Raw genomic sequence first — 14,703 nt, 5'->3', positions numbered from 1 at the left:
AGAAAAAAAACAGAGGTTTTTGTTCTTAAGTCTATTTAAAAATGTTGTAAGACCAGTATACAGTGGGGCTTCAGTTGTAGGTAGTCCCTTGCCTTCTGTCTTCATGTGAGCAAACAGGAAGAGAAAATCTTTCATTATAGATCCCAAACCAAGAACTAAGGCTAAACATTTCAGAATGATTTGAAATGGTATAACACTGTGGCTTGTTCAGAAGTTATTAATCATAGTTTCCCAGTTGGAAACCAGAAGATTTCTTGGTATGTTTGTCGCCTCACAAAAGGAGGAACAAAGTGGCCACCTGCACAGTTAAGAAGCTTGTTTGTATTTCAGTTTATTAGACGTTGAAAGTATATTTTTTCTTTATGTACCTGTTTGATCTTATAAGTCTGTTGTACATTGCTTTTATATGACTGTGTGACATGGTAGTTCTCTTTTCAGAGTTTATAGAGAGTAACTAAGGATACAAAGAAAAGATATAGTTCATATCATATTTTTCATGGGACATTAGAGATGCATAGGGTTTTGTTTTGTTTTGTTTTTCCCAAAATTAAAAAATAACCCTGTTTGGCAGTATTGATATCCAATCTGAATTAAGTTTCCCTGAAGACATGATAGGAGCAGACTGGGAGAGACAATCTAGGCAAGAAGGGCTTCTGGAAAACAAGCCTACCACAGTAAATTGGGGTTAACAGCTTCCCACTTACCTTACATTAGCTAGCATTTTAATGTACAATATGTAATGTAATGTAATTTTAATTGTAATGGTGCTGTTCCTTTTTGCATCTGCATTTGTTTTCACATATACATATATAAACATGCAAGAAAATTTTCAAACTAAGTTTTGTGCTATATGGGGAAATGCTATAAAGATTGATCTTTAAAACCTGATATCTAAAGGCCAGGTGGCTTCTGTGGGTAGATGCCTAGATGAATTATATGACTATCATGCATGCAGTTCCCTTCCCTACAAACCATGAACTACAGTTTTACAAAATCAAGTTTGCAGATTACAAAATTACTGAAAAGTAAAATGCAATTATACAAACCTCTTATTCTGTACATTTGCAAACAGAGCAAACACAGAGGAGTCATCAGTATTACCAGTCATTCCATGTCTGCAAATTATGCTGTGTGAATTGGACTTCACACAGCTGAGTATACCAACTATAAAGGAACAGTTGTCCCTAAACTTAGGACATCTGTCTCCCTATCCGAAATGCTTAGTTTAATGTTGTAAAATAGCCTCCTTTGATGCTGGAATTCACCTTGGTTTTCTTATGAGAGCTTATGTTGTTTCCAGGAAACAGTAAAGTGACACATGTGAATGTTTATAAAACTTTTTTGCCCCTGAGTGTGTTTTGCTTGGTAAGAGAGCTTCTGTAAATAGAAAGGCTGAGCTATAGGGAAGCCATGTGAATCCCCTTTGCATTAAAAATGGACCCTGGCAAGATTCCAGAAGCATGATAATTCTTCCTTATTTGGTTCTTCTATCCGAAGTCGCAGTCATGCAATCAAGGGAGACTTGCTTAAGCTCTGTTTAAAAGAGCAGAGGCAAGCAAGTGAAGAGAAAGACAAGAGTACAACCTGCTTGAAGATGCATGGAGGAAAACATAGGAGCTTGGAGTTTAATCATCTTGAGAAATAACACCATCTGTGAACTATACAGCTGAATTGCAAACTAGAATTGATGTAAAAGATTAGCATTACTTGTGAAGTTTTTAAGTATTAATGCAGAGTGGAGCAAGGACGTTAGAATAAGATTGTTGAATATAGGCAACATAGTACTGATCCTTTCATTTCATACACACAAACCATTTCTCCAGTTAGGATCATGCAGTTCCAAATTGCTTATTAGACTACAGGACAAATAGCAACTTGAAAAAGGCACAATGTTCTGTGAGTTGAAGTCCACACATCTTACAGCTGTCAAGGTTGAGAAACACTGATATAGGGAAAGCGTAGGATAAAATGAATGAGCTTGAATTAGGAAATGTTTTGCATAATTATGGAGTGACAGTTGCTAAATGAGATAAGAGTGGTATATGATGCAAGTAAAGCATGAGTGCTTAGTGAATGGTTCAAAATGGCAGGGAGTAAGACAAGGATGTTTCATATCCCCTTGGTTGTTGAATGTATTTATGGGTAAATATATAAAATATGCTTGTGGTTGTGGTAGAGATGTGTTGATTGGGGGCATAAATGCATTGTATACAGTGACATGTTGCTGGATAAGAACCCAAATGTTTTGCGGTGAATATTAGAAATATTGTTTGATGAATCTAGAAGTATGAATCTGAAAATTAACATATCAAAGACCAAGGTGCCTATTTGACAGACAAAATGAAATAGAATGATGGGTGGGTAGATTGGTACCACATGATTCTTTGTTTTTATGTTGATCAAATAGTGCCTCGACCTCATTTTATTTTCAGCAAAGTTGGGGGAGCAAGATGAGACATCTGGTCTATGCAGGAAATGGCTCATCTGATTACTGAGGCAGATATAAGGATAGATGCAGGTATGAGAAAGAGTGAAGGAGACTCCTCACCACCACCACTGTATGCTTCTGACTTTTTCTCATCCTTTAGCTTCATCACAGCTTAATGAATAAAACTGATAAATGAAAGCATTTCTATTTACTGCATCTCCCTAGATATTGAGGACAAGAACTTGATTGGCAAATTGTGCTAAGATATCATGTGATTTTGACTTAATAGAATGGGCAAACTCAGCCATTGTCTTCGTAAATCCTAGCTTAGCGCCATGTGTGAATCAGAGGCACTATGGGTTCTACAACAAAACACATCTAAAAGAAAGCATGACATGGTGCTGTAGGTGGACCAAGCCAGTGTGGCAACTCCAGTTAATTCCAAATCTCTCAGGAGTAATTCACAACTGCAGGTTGAATTAAAATAGGGACAGAGTTGAGGGAAGGAAGGAGCAAACCACAGTTTTTTGTCCCAAAGCTGATGAGTCCTTATAAATATACGTACATTTAAGTGCACAAGGAAAACTGGGAATTGCGGTTGTCTTGATATGGACTTTCTTCAAACACCATAATTTTGAAAAACATATATTTACAAATGCAAAGTGTACATGTGACAAAAACCATGAATATTGGGCAAACCAAGTTTGAGTCCAGCTTCTTGCTTGCATGTAAAACAGTGGCAAGTAGAACATCTACTCTGTAATTTTATGAAATTACTTACTGTATCAGTTACAAACTTCTCATATTCTAGTCCATGGAAACTATAGCCCAAATCCATTAGTAGGTTGAGTCTTTATTATTCCAGAAGTTAAAAATAATTGCTATTTTTTTAATTTTTTTAATTTTATTTAATAACTTCTGAAATTCTGAGGACTCAAAATCCTTTTCCATATTTTAGAACTTAGCACTAGGTCAAGCATATGCAGGAATATGCCAAGTACCAGCAGCTTTTACTATGAATAACAACTCCTAATTGACAAGAAGAGAAGAGAAGGAACACTTGGAATACGAAGCTCATAAAAGTCCTTTAATCTTCAGATTCCAGAACTGTCTACTCTGCCTAACTCAGTCCTGCCTTATGTCTCTGAATCACAGCTGAATCACAGGGACTTGCCCCCTAAATCCATTTCTGTGAGGAAGATGGAAAAGGGCATGTTACAGGAATACCTCCTGACTGACTTGAAGGTGCCTCAAAGCTATGAAGTTCGCTTGACACCCATAACCCGGTTTGGGATGGGGGACATGGCTTCTCGCATCATCCGCTATATAGAACGTGAGTGTCTCTTTCTCTCCTTTACTTGATAGTTTTTGAAGCCCCAAAGGCAGAGATTTGCTGAAGGAGGTGTATTTCTCTTGACAAAATCTTAGTAGACCTGCATCATTCAGAGCAACCTTCTCCAGTGTGGTCCTTCCCATATATATTGAATTACAAATCTCAAAATTTCCTGGTGGGGAATTGTAAGAGTTATATCTCATCACATTCAGAGGAGATCAAGCTGATTAGAGCTTGAATCATCATATATGTGCTTCCCAGGCTGTCTTCCGTATAAACTGGTCTCAGTGTTAGATCACCACCATCACCACAGCAGTTTATGTACAATGTATGTCATCAATTTACTCCCAACAATTAGGTTATGTGATCATTTGTATCCAAGAATCATTTTTCAGTGGAAAATGCATAAACAGTACATAGTTCAATGACCAAATAGCAGCTTAGGTAACTGTCTTCTACTTAGAAAGATACAAGGTCCTGAAGAGTTTGTGAGCCTTGACTTCAGTCCCCAAAGAATATCAAACGTTTTCTATCATACATTTTACTGATTTGTTGATATGGAATATAAAGCTGGACATATTTGTATACAAGTATACTATATAGCACTTTAATGGGAAGACAAAGGGCATCAAAGTCTTTAAGGATTCACATTTGCTATTAGACATGGAGCTTTTTCCTACAGAAGCTATATCACAGATTTAATTCTCTCCCCAAACTTCTTTTCATATAAGATTTAGTCTAATGATATGACAGAAGGTACAACTTTTCCAAATATTGGCTTCCATTCTTTCAAATTATCTTAATTTCTACCAGGTTCCATGAATGAATGGAATTCTTTGAGGTTTTTAATTCTATATAAATCACCCAGAGTTGCTTGGTTAGTGGATGGATGAATGAAAAATAAATAAATATAATAAATTAAAAATATTTTTCTCATTTCTAAGAGCAGAATTTCTTGTGCCAATGTCTGTTTGGGCAATTTTAAAGATTATAGATCTCTGCATTCAATCCCAATTTTGAATCTGCCCAGGAACAAAAGGATATGAGTACTTTCTGGAAATAATTTAGGCATTTGGTTTTTTTTGTTTCATCTTTAAATGTGTTAATATAAACCTAAAAGTATTATATATATATATTTCTATTTCCTTTCTCAGCAATCAGCTACCCCAACCCAGTAGGTAAGTGATTATTCTCTCATGCTTTCTCTATATTTTTATGTAAGTCTATCTTCTCTGAATTGAGGTGGAATCTTTTCTTTTCTTCAAAGAAAAACATACTTTGAAAATGAAATATACTGAAAATCCTGGCTTACCACATGTACTAAAATAAATTTAAAACACCTAGAATAATCCTTCACTTTTACCAAACCACTATTTGTTTTCTGGATTAATACCACTTTTATATGCTTTACATTTCCAAGGAATTTTATTCAGGTAGGAATGCCTCTAAATTTGTCTAATAAATGAAGTGTTTACTAGCAAAGGATCAGCTGATCAAGAGAATACAGCCGGACATAAAGGAAGATATGATCTATGATGTATGCAGTGCCTAAGCTGTTTAAGGCTTAGAGGTAAGATTAGCATCTTTAAACAAAAAGTAGCAGGAAAGTAGTGAAGACCCAGTAAAGACAATTTGATCTACTTGATCATAAGAAACTGCCAGATGACCATTAGATGGCAGCAAAAAGTCAGAGTTTTCTAGTTTTCTGTGTCCCTTGCTGCCATCTAATGATTGTTGAGACGGCTACAGCCCAGATAATGGTAGCTTTATCTTTTCTCAGGTTACACTCTTCATCCATCAAACCCATTGTTGTCTAATCATATTGGCAACACATTTCCAGAATGCCATCACCTGCTGCTGAATCCTTTTAATTGCAGATGCTTGGGATCTCCTACAAACAAAGCATTTATTTGTACCCTCTCTGTTTAGAAGTTGTGCCAGTGTATATGAATATAGTTAATCTAAGAGGAGGATGCTATGCAGAATTATTTGAATTTGATCCAAGGCTCTGACTCAGAACACAAAGGCAATACCTATGAAAGCTGCAGCCTTTAGTGTACTTACCTGAAAATACATATACAGCTGCATAAAGACCAATAAGGACAGAAGGGTCAGTGTCCCAATATCCTAGTTAGGCTTACCTTCTGCCATGAATGAGGACCTTGTTTCAGTTGTAGAGTTCATGGTTTGCATGCAAAAAATCCCAGATTGAATCACAGAAGGACAAGAAAGTTGGTGTTGGTGGTACTGCTGTTGTTGTGTATGTGTAGTTATTTGCAGATCTACCTATCATCCAGGAAAGCCAACATTTGCTCTGGTACTTAATGCTAGAATTTCACTCTATTCATAATGTGTGTATTGATTTGCCTTGAACTATAAACTCTCATTATCTTCAAAATGCCATGTCCCCAGTGTTTTGAATGAACAGGATGATTCTAATGGAAAATTATTATTTGGGACAGTTCAGGAAACTGTGTTGAGTTTGGCTGTAGAACTGTGCTCTACAAATAATGTTAACTCTTTATTTAGACAAGTAGAAAGCAGGCTAGAGAAATAATGGTGGATACAGAATAGCCCCTGTTATAGAGTGGTGACTTTGAATATTATTTTATGTATAAAAATTATGTATGAATGATTAAAAAAACAATACACACTTCTGTTTTGCTGCGGGTTCCTCAGTCTTCTTTAAAATGTTATAAAATACTTCTTTTAATATCTGTCTATCCATCCATCCATCCACATACTGAACTAAGCACATCATATTCTTGGCTATCCAAGGGTTTTTAGTGACATCTAAAAAAATCCTCCAAATTCTCTTAAGTAAGCAAAAGAAGGTAGTTCATGCCAAGATTTGAACCCAAGGCCTTGGACTCTACTACCACAGAGTGGCCTGCATCAAAGTGAAAACTTTTCCCTTTCAACATGCTTCAGTTTCTCAATTCCCACAATGTGAATGCTGCTGCATTTCCCATTAGTATGGTTGACTTCTACAGTACTGAATCCCTTTTGGGAACTGGTTAAAAAAAAGTTAGCATAATGCTTCCCTGGGTTCTGTGAGACATAGTACAGAGAAATGATTCTACCTTGGAACATTAGAAGCATTTTCTTCCCTCTTTCCATCTGTTCATTTCCACCATGTCTTTCTAAAAACCACCTTCCCTGAAAACATATACCTAAACTGTCTTCCATTACAGCAAACATTTTGTCCACATGTGCCTTTGTCTTGTTCTTTTAAAACCCTTTCTTTTCTTAATTGACTTGGCAAAGGCCCATCCATTCACACATTTCAATCTCTCTAAGCTTATAAAACTGTCAGAATTTTTTGTTTGGTTGGTTGGTTTTGGTCTTTTTCCCTAAAGTGAAATGTTCCTCTTAAAGGACTGTTTGTTACATTTGTATCCTGAGGAACTCCTGGTAGACACTGAAGGTTTTTGAAGGACCTGCTTGGCACTGATTATAAAGCCATTCCTACTGAGTCATAGTTTGGTATACTGTGACAAAATGACAAAACATGCAGATGACCTCATCATGCAAATGCTGTGACTTAAGTAGTTGAATCAGATGTCAGGACCCAAGTATCAATGGCAGCATTGGCATGATGACCTCACTGTGTGCGCATTGTCATTTTGGCATCATCATGGTTTGCTGCAGACACTGCTGTTGTTAAGGGCCCCCAAGATATAATTGCCCATTGAATGGAGTACTAATAATAATACTATTAAGAGATGATAACAGCAATAATGATGCAAATAAACAATATTCAAAATTTAGTGGCTTTTTGTTCATTTTCATTTTAGTGTGTTGACTAAAATGAAGTTTAAAATAACTTCTTGCAAAAGCAAACTTCCCAGGAAGAAGGTAGATTTTCAACCTCCAGCCCACCAACCAGCCACAGGATACAACACAATGTGTAAAAAAAATTCCAGCTCTTCAGCAATTTATGCCCTGCAGTCAAACACTATGACTCTTCTTATCATTCTGATTTGTAAGAAGGCAGATTCATATCTTCCTCCCAAAACCAGTACCATGATTTTGAAGTCTAACCTCAGGAGAATGCAAATCTGAGGAAAGAAATTGGAGGGTGGATAATAGATAAATATCCCTTTGGTCATTCCTCAGCTCAAGAGGAATGTGCATAAGCTGCTTTCCCTTTCAGTGCATGGGGATTGTTCCCACTAGACATTAGGACCTGAAGAGAGTAAAGATGCTGGCCTTGACAAAGATAAGTGATGTATGTTACCAAAACAATGAGGGGAACAACATGTCTTAAGTCCAAAAGAAGCAGAAGGAATGTGAAAGTGACAGACACACTCCTAGTTCACATGAATATAAGAGGGGGAGGAGGTAAAGCACAATCAGACTTGCAAGATTCTGTTACTATAGCCAATCTTAATAAAAGTAGTTTTGGCCTTCCTATGAAGTTGATTTCTTGGTCTGATCTATATAGTGGGGCTGACAGGACCCATGGCCTGTCCTCTGGAGTTATAACATCTGGGAGATATCCATTGGACAATTGCTTGAAATAAGAAGAAAGTACTATGTGAAAGCAACCATCTTTGGATCTATCACTGATCTTCCTGGTATTGTGAAGACATCTCTTGCCACCATATCTGTTTAAAAACAACATATATAAGGTCCATGATGAATAGAAAGTAATTTTGCAGTCAAAATGGAACTCTTGATGCTCTCAGCTGGGGACAGAAATTTTGCTAATTATGTCAACTTACTCCTGTACTAAATTATCCAACTGCTGTTTGTAAGAAGTTGTTGGGAGAGAGACTGAGCAGTTGGCTTAAAAGGGCAGAAGGACCATCGCACATGGCTGCCCAAGTAAACCTCAGATGGGAATTTCCATGGTTCAGAGTGAAAGGCAAAGATTAGATGATTAATTCCTATGGCAGCCTGATTTTAGGGACACATAATGCTGATTAATTTACAGACTTGCAAATAATATAATTATTTCATCATCTACTTTCTCTTTGATTGATAAGGTCTTCCTGCATTATTATGGCTTGCCTGCCATGCAGTGCTAGACAATGGATTTTAAAACATCATCTGACCAAATAAATTGTGAAAGCTAGTTGAGGGAGTGTTACTTCCCAGACACATTGTGATGATATGGGAATTAGGGTGATCGTAACAGAACTACATTTAATTCTGAGTGTTTACCTCCATTCCTGATTTGACTGCAGTTGGAGTTCAATCATCCTCACTCCAATAATGCCTTGGAAGAATTGTTAAACAGCTCAGTTCTGTCCCTGCCTCTCAGATCTGGACCTAAAACAGATCAAATAAGACAGAAATTGTTTTTGTGATTTGCTAGTCTCAGATCTTCTGTGTGCATGTTCTGCTGCTTCTTCAGTTCCAGATGCTGGGCAGTCCCCAGCACACAGCATTATAAACTGTGGCTAATTTGGATTAGGATGCTAATTAGAAATGAATGGACCACGTAGAGAGCACTTAGTCAGGGTTAATTAGCAGTTAAGTGGCCAGCCAAGCTCCCTTTGGCTGCTGTGTTCACTTCACTGGCAGGAGTTCACCAGCCAGCTGAGTTTTCATGAGATCTTCCCAGTGCAAGCGCTCAGCAGAGCTTCACCAGGGGCTGCCCTTCAGTTCTAATCAAGAAATTGCTGTAAGTTGGTCCTTCACATCCAGCCCACAGCAAAGCTGAATGAGCACACAGTGCATACACATTATATTGAGTTTAAAACTAAGCCCTATTCTAGCTTTACAGAAATGGATGTGGAATCTGTGCACAGGTTGAAATGAAGGAGGCCAAAAACAGACTGAGAAAGAGGAAAGGAACAATGGTCTGCTCAGTATTCCAAAAAAGCCTTGACACTCACATATAATCTAATGCAAGAAAATTCAATATACATAGAAGCTCTTCTCCCCAAAGCTTCCCATCTTTCCACAGCTCCTCAATATAAATAAAGAGATTCTGCCCCCCCCCCGCTCCCTTTCATAGGTTACAAGCACCAGTGAGTATGAGACTACTTGAGACCAGGAGAAAAATACTAACCTCACGACCAGGACACCAGTTTTTTAAAGACTTTGCATTTGTTTGCTTGCTTTGTACATTTTTTTCAAGGCTCTGATCCTTTCATTCAAGGCTGTCTTCTCATTGGGTTATCTTTCTTTATCCAGCCCATCTAAGATCAGCTTCCATCCCTCTCCATCACCTTATTTTTGATTATAAAGTTAGATTTTCATCCGGTCCTGGATTGGTGGAGTGGAGTGTATGTAAAGAAATTTGCAAACCGTTATTGCTCCTTTCAGATTATGACACCTTAGGCCAGTGTTGTCCAAACTTGGCCACTTTAAGGTAAGTGGACTTCAACTCCCAGAATTCCCCAGCCAGCCCTGCTGGCTGGGGAATTCTGGGAGTTGAAGTCCACTCACCTTAAAGTGGCCAAGTTTGGACAACACTGCCTTAGACCATTGGGTTTATTTCTTTGAAGTATTCTTGTACCAACTTCCTGAGAATTATGGAGGTGTTGTCTGAGAATTCAGAAAAAAAAATATCATACAGTATTGAAGGGGTTTTTTTAAGGAAAATGCTGAAGCAATATTTTTAGAAGACACACTTTCTAGAGTCAGAGACAGTGGGAACCAATCACAGCTCCAAAGGAGCATTTTTGAGGAGGTCATCAGATAAAGCTGTTTCTGGTCTGCCAGAAAAGCCAGACTCTGTAAGAAGGTATCCCCCTTCTCCTGCAGATTTAATAATGTGGCAGGTTCGTAACAAGACAGGAAATCCCTTAGATAGATAAGACCTTGAATACAGTTGGCCAGCAATATGGGTTGTTGTTGTTGTTGTTTTAAATTAGATCGGCATTATTATATCAATTACTGGCTAACTTGTCACATTTTGTAACTTTTAAAATTCTGGATTGTCTTCAAGAACAACCCCCCCCCCTTCCATAAAGTGTATTGCAATAGTATAGGTGTGATATAAAAAGAGCATGGGTAATTGTGAAATCATACTGACTGTAGCTGGTACGCCAAATGTGGTTGTGCAAATGCCCGTAAATCATCCTCCCAACAGAGTTCAGAAATCGTCAGTAAAATAATATGATAAATTTACAAATTAATAGACTATAAAATAGCAAAACAAGAAACTTAAAATAACAGGATAAAAATAGTAACTTGGGGCACTACAGCAAAAGATAAAAAGACCGACACTCCTCTGCTTCTTCCAGCTATACTTCACATACTGATTTCCTTCTTCAAGTTGATGGAGTTTGACATTATGCCAAAGCTGATCACAGTTTTACCAAATTTTTCTTTTATATTTTGCCCAGCATCTCTCCTTTCCCCCACTTTTGTGTAAGGTTACCCAGCCTTTTTGAGTCCCTCCTATGATTATAATTTATTCCATTCATAAACAGCAAGTGGTCAATGAATATTCACAACTTGAGTATGTAACACAAAACATTGAGGAGCTGGACTCCAACATAGGTATGCATGTTTTCCTATAATCTGAGGGGCTAAAAAGCTGGAGTGTGCATATGGACTTTTTAATGTTCTTGGCTATAGGGAGCCAAAGCTATTGAAGACAAGTTAGTGAATAAATGTGCCTATATGATCATCCTGCATCTATAATTAGCCTTGCTAAGTGCATTTATAGATTCACTGTGGAAGATTTACAGAGGAGCCAAACATGTGAGGATGCTGGCAACAAGGCCTGTATGCTTATCCTTGCTTTTTTATTCCTTGTGGGTGCAGACTGAATAGAATATTTTTGTGCATGGCCGGCAGCAGCAATTTGAAGTATCTGGAGAGTCACTGGGGAAATGTTAAAAAGTATCATAACAAATCAACATGTTGTCTAGATCCATCCATCACATAAATATGATCACAGTGTGCTTTGTTAACTCATCTATAAACAGGCAGGGCATTTTTCAATGTATAGATTTTACACTCCCCATATTTATTTAAAGCCAAAGAAAAAGGCAGGGCTGTTAATTAGTTTTTGTGACTTCTTGCTGGTTGCAGTTTGTGGGTGGGAGATGCAGCTCGTTTCCATGAATTAGTGTTACTATCTCAGTGCAGAAGTATCATTATTACAAGGAAGTTATTTTTTTGTCTCCTGTATACTCCACCAGACAAGATCATGTTGGAATGATCTACTTATTAGGCACCTTACCTGCCTACAGGTAACACCTGCCACTTTGAAGATGAGAAGATCTGTGGTTATATCCAGGACACAACAGACAACTTTGACTGGATTCGTCAAAGCAGTCTAACCCATGATCCGAAGCGCACCGCCAACACAGGCCCCACCATGGATTTCAGTGGGACACCAGAAGGTGAGTAGGCTACCAGTTTCCTCATTCAAAGTTATGGCCCCTGCACTTTCCTAATCCTACGTCCTCTCTGGTGAGACTTCTAACAGGGGAGAGAGGAATTCCCCACTTCATAAGGACCTACAAAATGGTATTTGTCATCAGACTCATGCAAATGTCCACCTGCTATCCTTCTACTTATTTTGAATCTACACCTCCAAATGTCTATCTACCACACAACTAACTTCTGTCTCTTGAATCCATGCTGGAAGCTGGAATAATTTTAGCAAATTTTGTTGGGGCTTAAATCTTTCAGTTCAATTCTTAGTTCTTGCCACCACCCACCATTTTGCCCCTTCCTTCTTGCTGCCTGAAATCTTCAGACTTTAATTTATAGGATTGCACTGAGAATTTGCAGAAGATAGAAGATTTTGCCACATCTTCTCTAACAACAATTTATTTTACTATATTATACTTCATCTTAAGATATGAGAATAAAACATATAAATATAATAAGCTTTGTATACATACTCACGTGCACGTGCGCACACACTCTTGCTCTGTTTTAGAGATGGGGAACAGGCAGCTAATTTGCATGTTCTTATTCACATTAAATACCCAATTAAAACTCCCACAGCTTTGTTTAGGGGAATCAGGAGAACATTACTCCTTGTTACTAGCTAATTGCTGCTGCCAAATGTCCTTGTTCCATTGATGCATACACAGAGGAAAGAAGCAAGTGAGGATTGGGAAAACAAGTTTAAACATTCTAAAATGGCTAGCTGACTTCTGGAGCAGGAGTCCAATGAAGCCTCCAGATCCTTGTGTTTTTCCATGCAATTTTTCAAATTTGATTTTGGAAGCTCAGCCTAGTTAACCTATACCTTTACCTCATACCCAGGGCTCATTTCTGTCTATGTTTCATGGTGCTTACAGTACATATAAGAATACATAATGTTCTGGAAGAAGCACATTAAATATTTGCTGGTGAAAATGCATCTATTAAAATGTATTCAGGCTTCCATTCTCATTTTTTTTTTAAAAGTTGATATTTAGTTGATGTGGAAATAACAAAGAATTATTTAAGCCTGGGAAATGAGAATTTTGTTTTTAAAATAACCCAAACAGGGTCATCTGTTCTTAATGGAGACCATGTTGCTGAGTATATCTTCCACTTGTTTGAATTTTCCTTAAATAGCAGCTGCTGAAGAGCAACAGTGTCTCTCTCCCTTGATTGTGAAACTTCCTAAATGCAACAGGCTGGTCCTTGTGTGGCATAGAATACTGGACTAAATGGGTCTCCAGCAAGATCAATACTTTATTATATTCTCCAATAGGTGTGCATTGTAGGCAGGCAATCTTTCTATGGAAGCTTGGCTACTACAAACTGACATACTGGTTGCAAAGCTATGCTCCCAAGAAACATCAAGCATCTCCAGAACAGTCTGGAAAAAATACTGAGATAATCGGGGTGGGAGAGGATAGTAGGATTAGAACAAAGAGGGATAGCGTGGTAGAATGGAACTAGTACATGGAGGTCCAGGTTCAAGTCCATCTTCTGCCATGGAAGCTCACTGGATGATTTGGACCAGTCACTTTCTGCCCCACTTACTCACGCGCTTGTTATTGGAATAAAATGAAGGATGTTTTTCACATAAGCCACTTAGACATCCTGGAGGAAAGGTAGATATAAATCTGTAAGCAAATAAATCAATAGGTAGTGTCAGAATCCTCGCAAGATTTTATAATAGATTATTAGATGGCTAGTTTAAAAAGAAAAAAAAATGGTTTTTTACATGCTGCAGTTCTGCCATTGTAAAAGCGGGGGGGGGGGAAGTAGGGATGAGAAGCTGTTAAAAAGCAGATGGCTCCTTATCACAAGCTCTGGCATGCTCAAGGTCATACCAGCAAGAGAATCAGAGGACCAAGAACTAAGGGCAATGTAGGGTGGGGAAAGTAAGAAAAACAACTTTTGGCACGCTTTTGATCAGTCTTAGCAATGCTTTGGATCTGTACACTTATTCTCAATAAATGAACTTTCTTTTGAATCAATATTGGTTGCAAGGAAAGTTGCTGGATTTGGGATCAACAGGTGGCAGCTCGTTACAGGTAGTTTTAGTCCAAATTCTATCTCTTTCAAAGAGATGATGAAGCTGAGTCCCAAAATTCCAATTTAGCACCCCAAAAGGGGCTGAGTCAAATCCTCACTTTTCTTCATACCACTTCTAAACAGGATTTCTCAACCCCATTGGCATGAAAAGAACTGTGGCAATGTGTTACCTTTCCTTATATTGGTTTCTCTGCTCTCTAGGGTACTACATGTTCATTGAAGCCTCTGCACCCCGAGTGAAGGATGACAAAGCTAGGCTGATCAGCCCTACGTGCAACATGACTGCCAGATTCTGTGTCTCCTTCTATTATCACATGTATGGGAAGCACATTGGTAAGTAACCTTGAAGGACTGCTGCTCATTGGAATGGAGAAAGAACACTCTGAGATTTAGAGGGATTGCCTGTTCATTGCAAATTACAGGGAAATAATGCTCTCAAGTGTACAATGTGCCAGATCTGTTTTACGAGGGTGATTGTCAGTGTGGATTGTTGTTTTATTTCTTGGCACTGGAGTTGTGTTCAGGCAAATAATACTTTTTGTTT

General features: G+C 38.0%; 1 protein-coding gene across 21 annotated transcripts in view; it reads left to right on the top strand.

The window, feature by feature from the left end:
- Positions 1–14,703, top strand: part of MDGA1 (MAM domain containing glycosylphosphatidylinositol anchor 1) — a 337,350-nt gene that overhangs the window by 221,488 nt on the left and 101,159 nt on the right. For 20 of the 21 annotated variants that reach the window (XR_015796952.1, XR_015796953.1, XR_003084348.2 and 17 more), the window contains 4 exons: positions 3,584–3,761; positions 4,916–4,939; positions 11,921–12,073; positions 14,361–14,492. Coding sequence is in view for 15 of the 21 variants with exons in the window: in XM_088145366.1 (XP_088001492.1) it covers positions 3,584–3,761; positions 4,916–4,939; positions 11,921–12,073; positions 14,361–14,492 (487 nt within the window). In the remaining 6 variants the exon portion in view is untranslated. Of the gene's footprint in view, positions 1–3,583; positions 3,762–4,915; positions 4,940–5,541; positions 10,057–11,920; positions 12,074–14,360; positions 14,493–14,703 lie in introns of those variants that run through there. The other variant, XM_025164698.2, reaches the window with a different exon arrangement.

The sequence above is a fragment of the Python bivittatus genome, unplaced genomic scaffold, assembly GCF_059951505.1.
Source record: "Python bivittatus isolate LINGU-HERP-01145 unplaced genomic scaffold, Pbiv_v1 ctg000020_np1212, whole genome shotgun sequence".
Taxonomy (NCBI): Eukaryota; Metazoa; Chordata; class Lepidosauria; order Squamata; family Pythonidae; genus Python; species Python bivittatus.
Note: the sequence above shows the minus strand (reverse complement) of the source record. Positions and strands in the feature narration are given on the sequence as shown.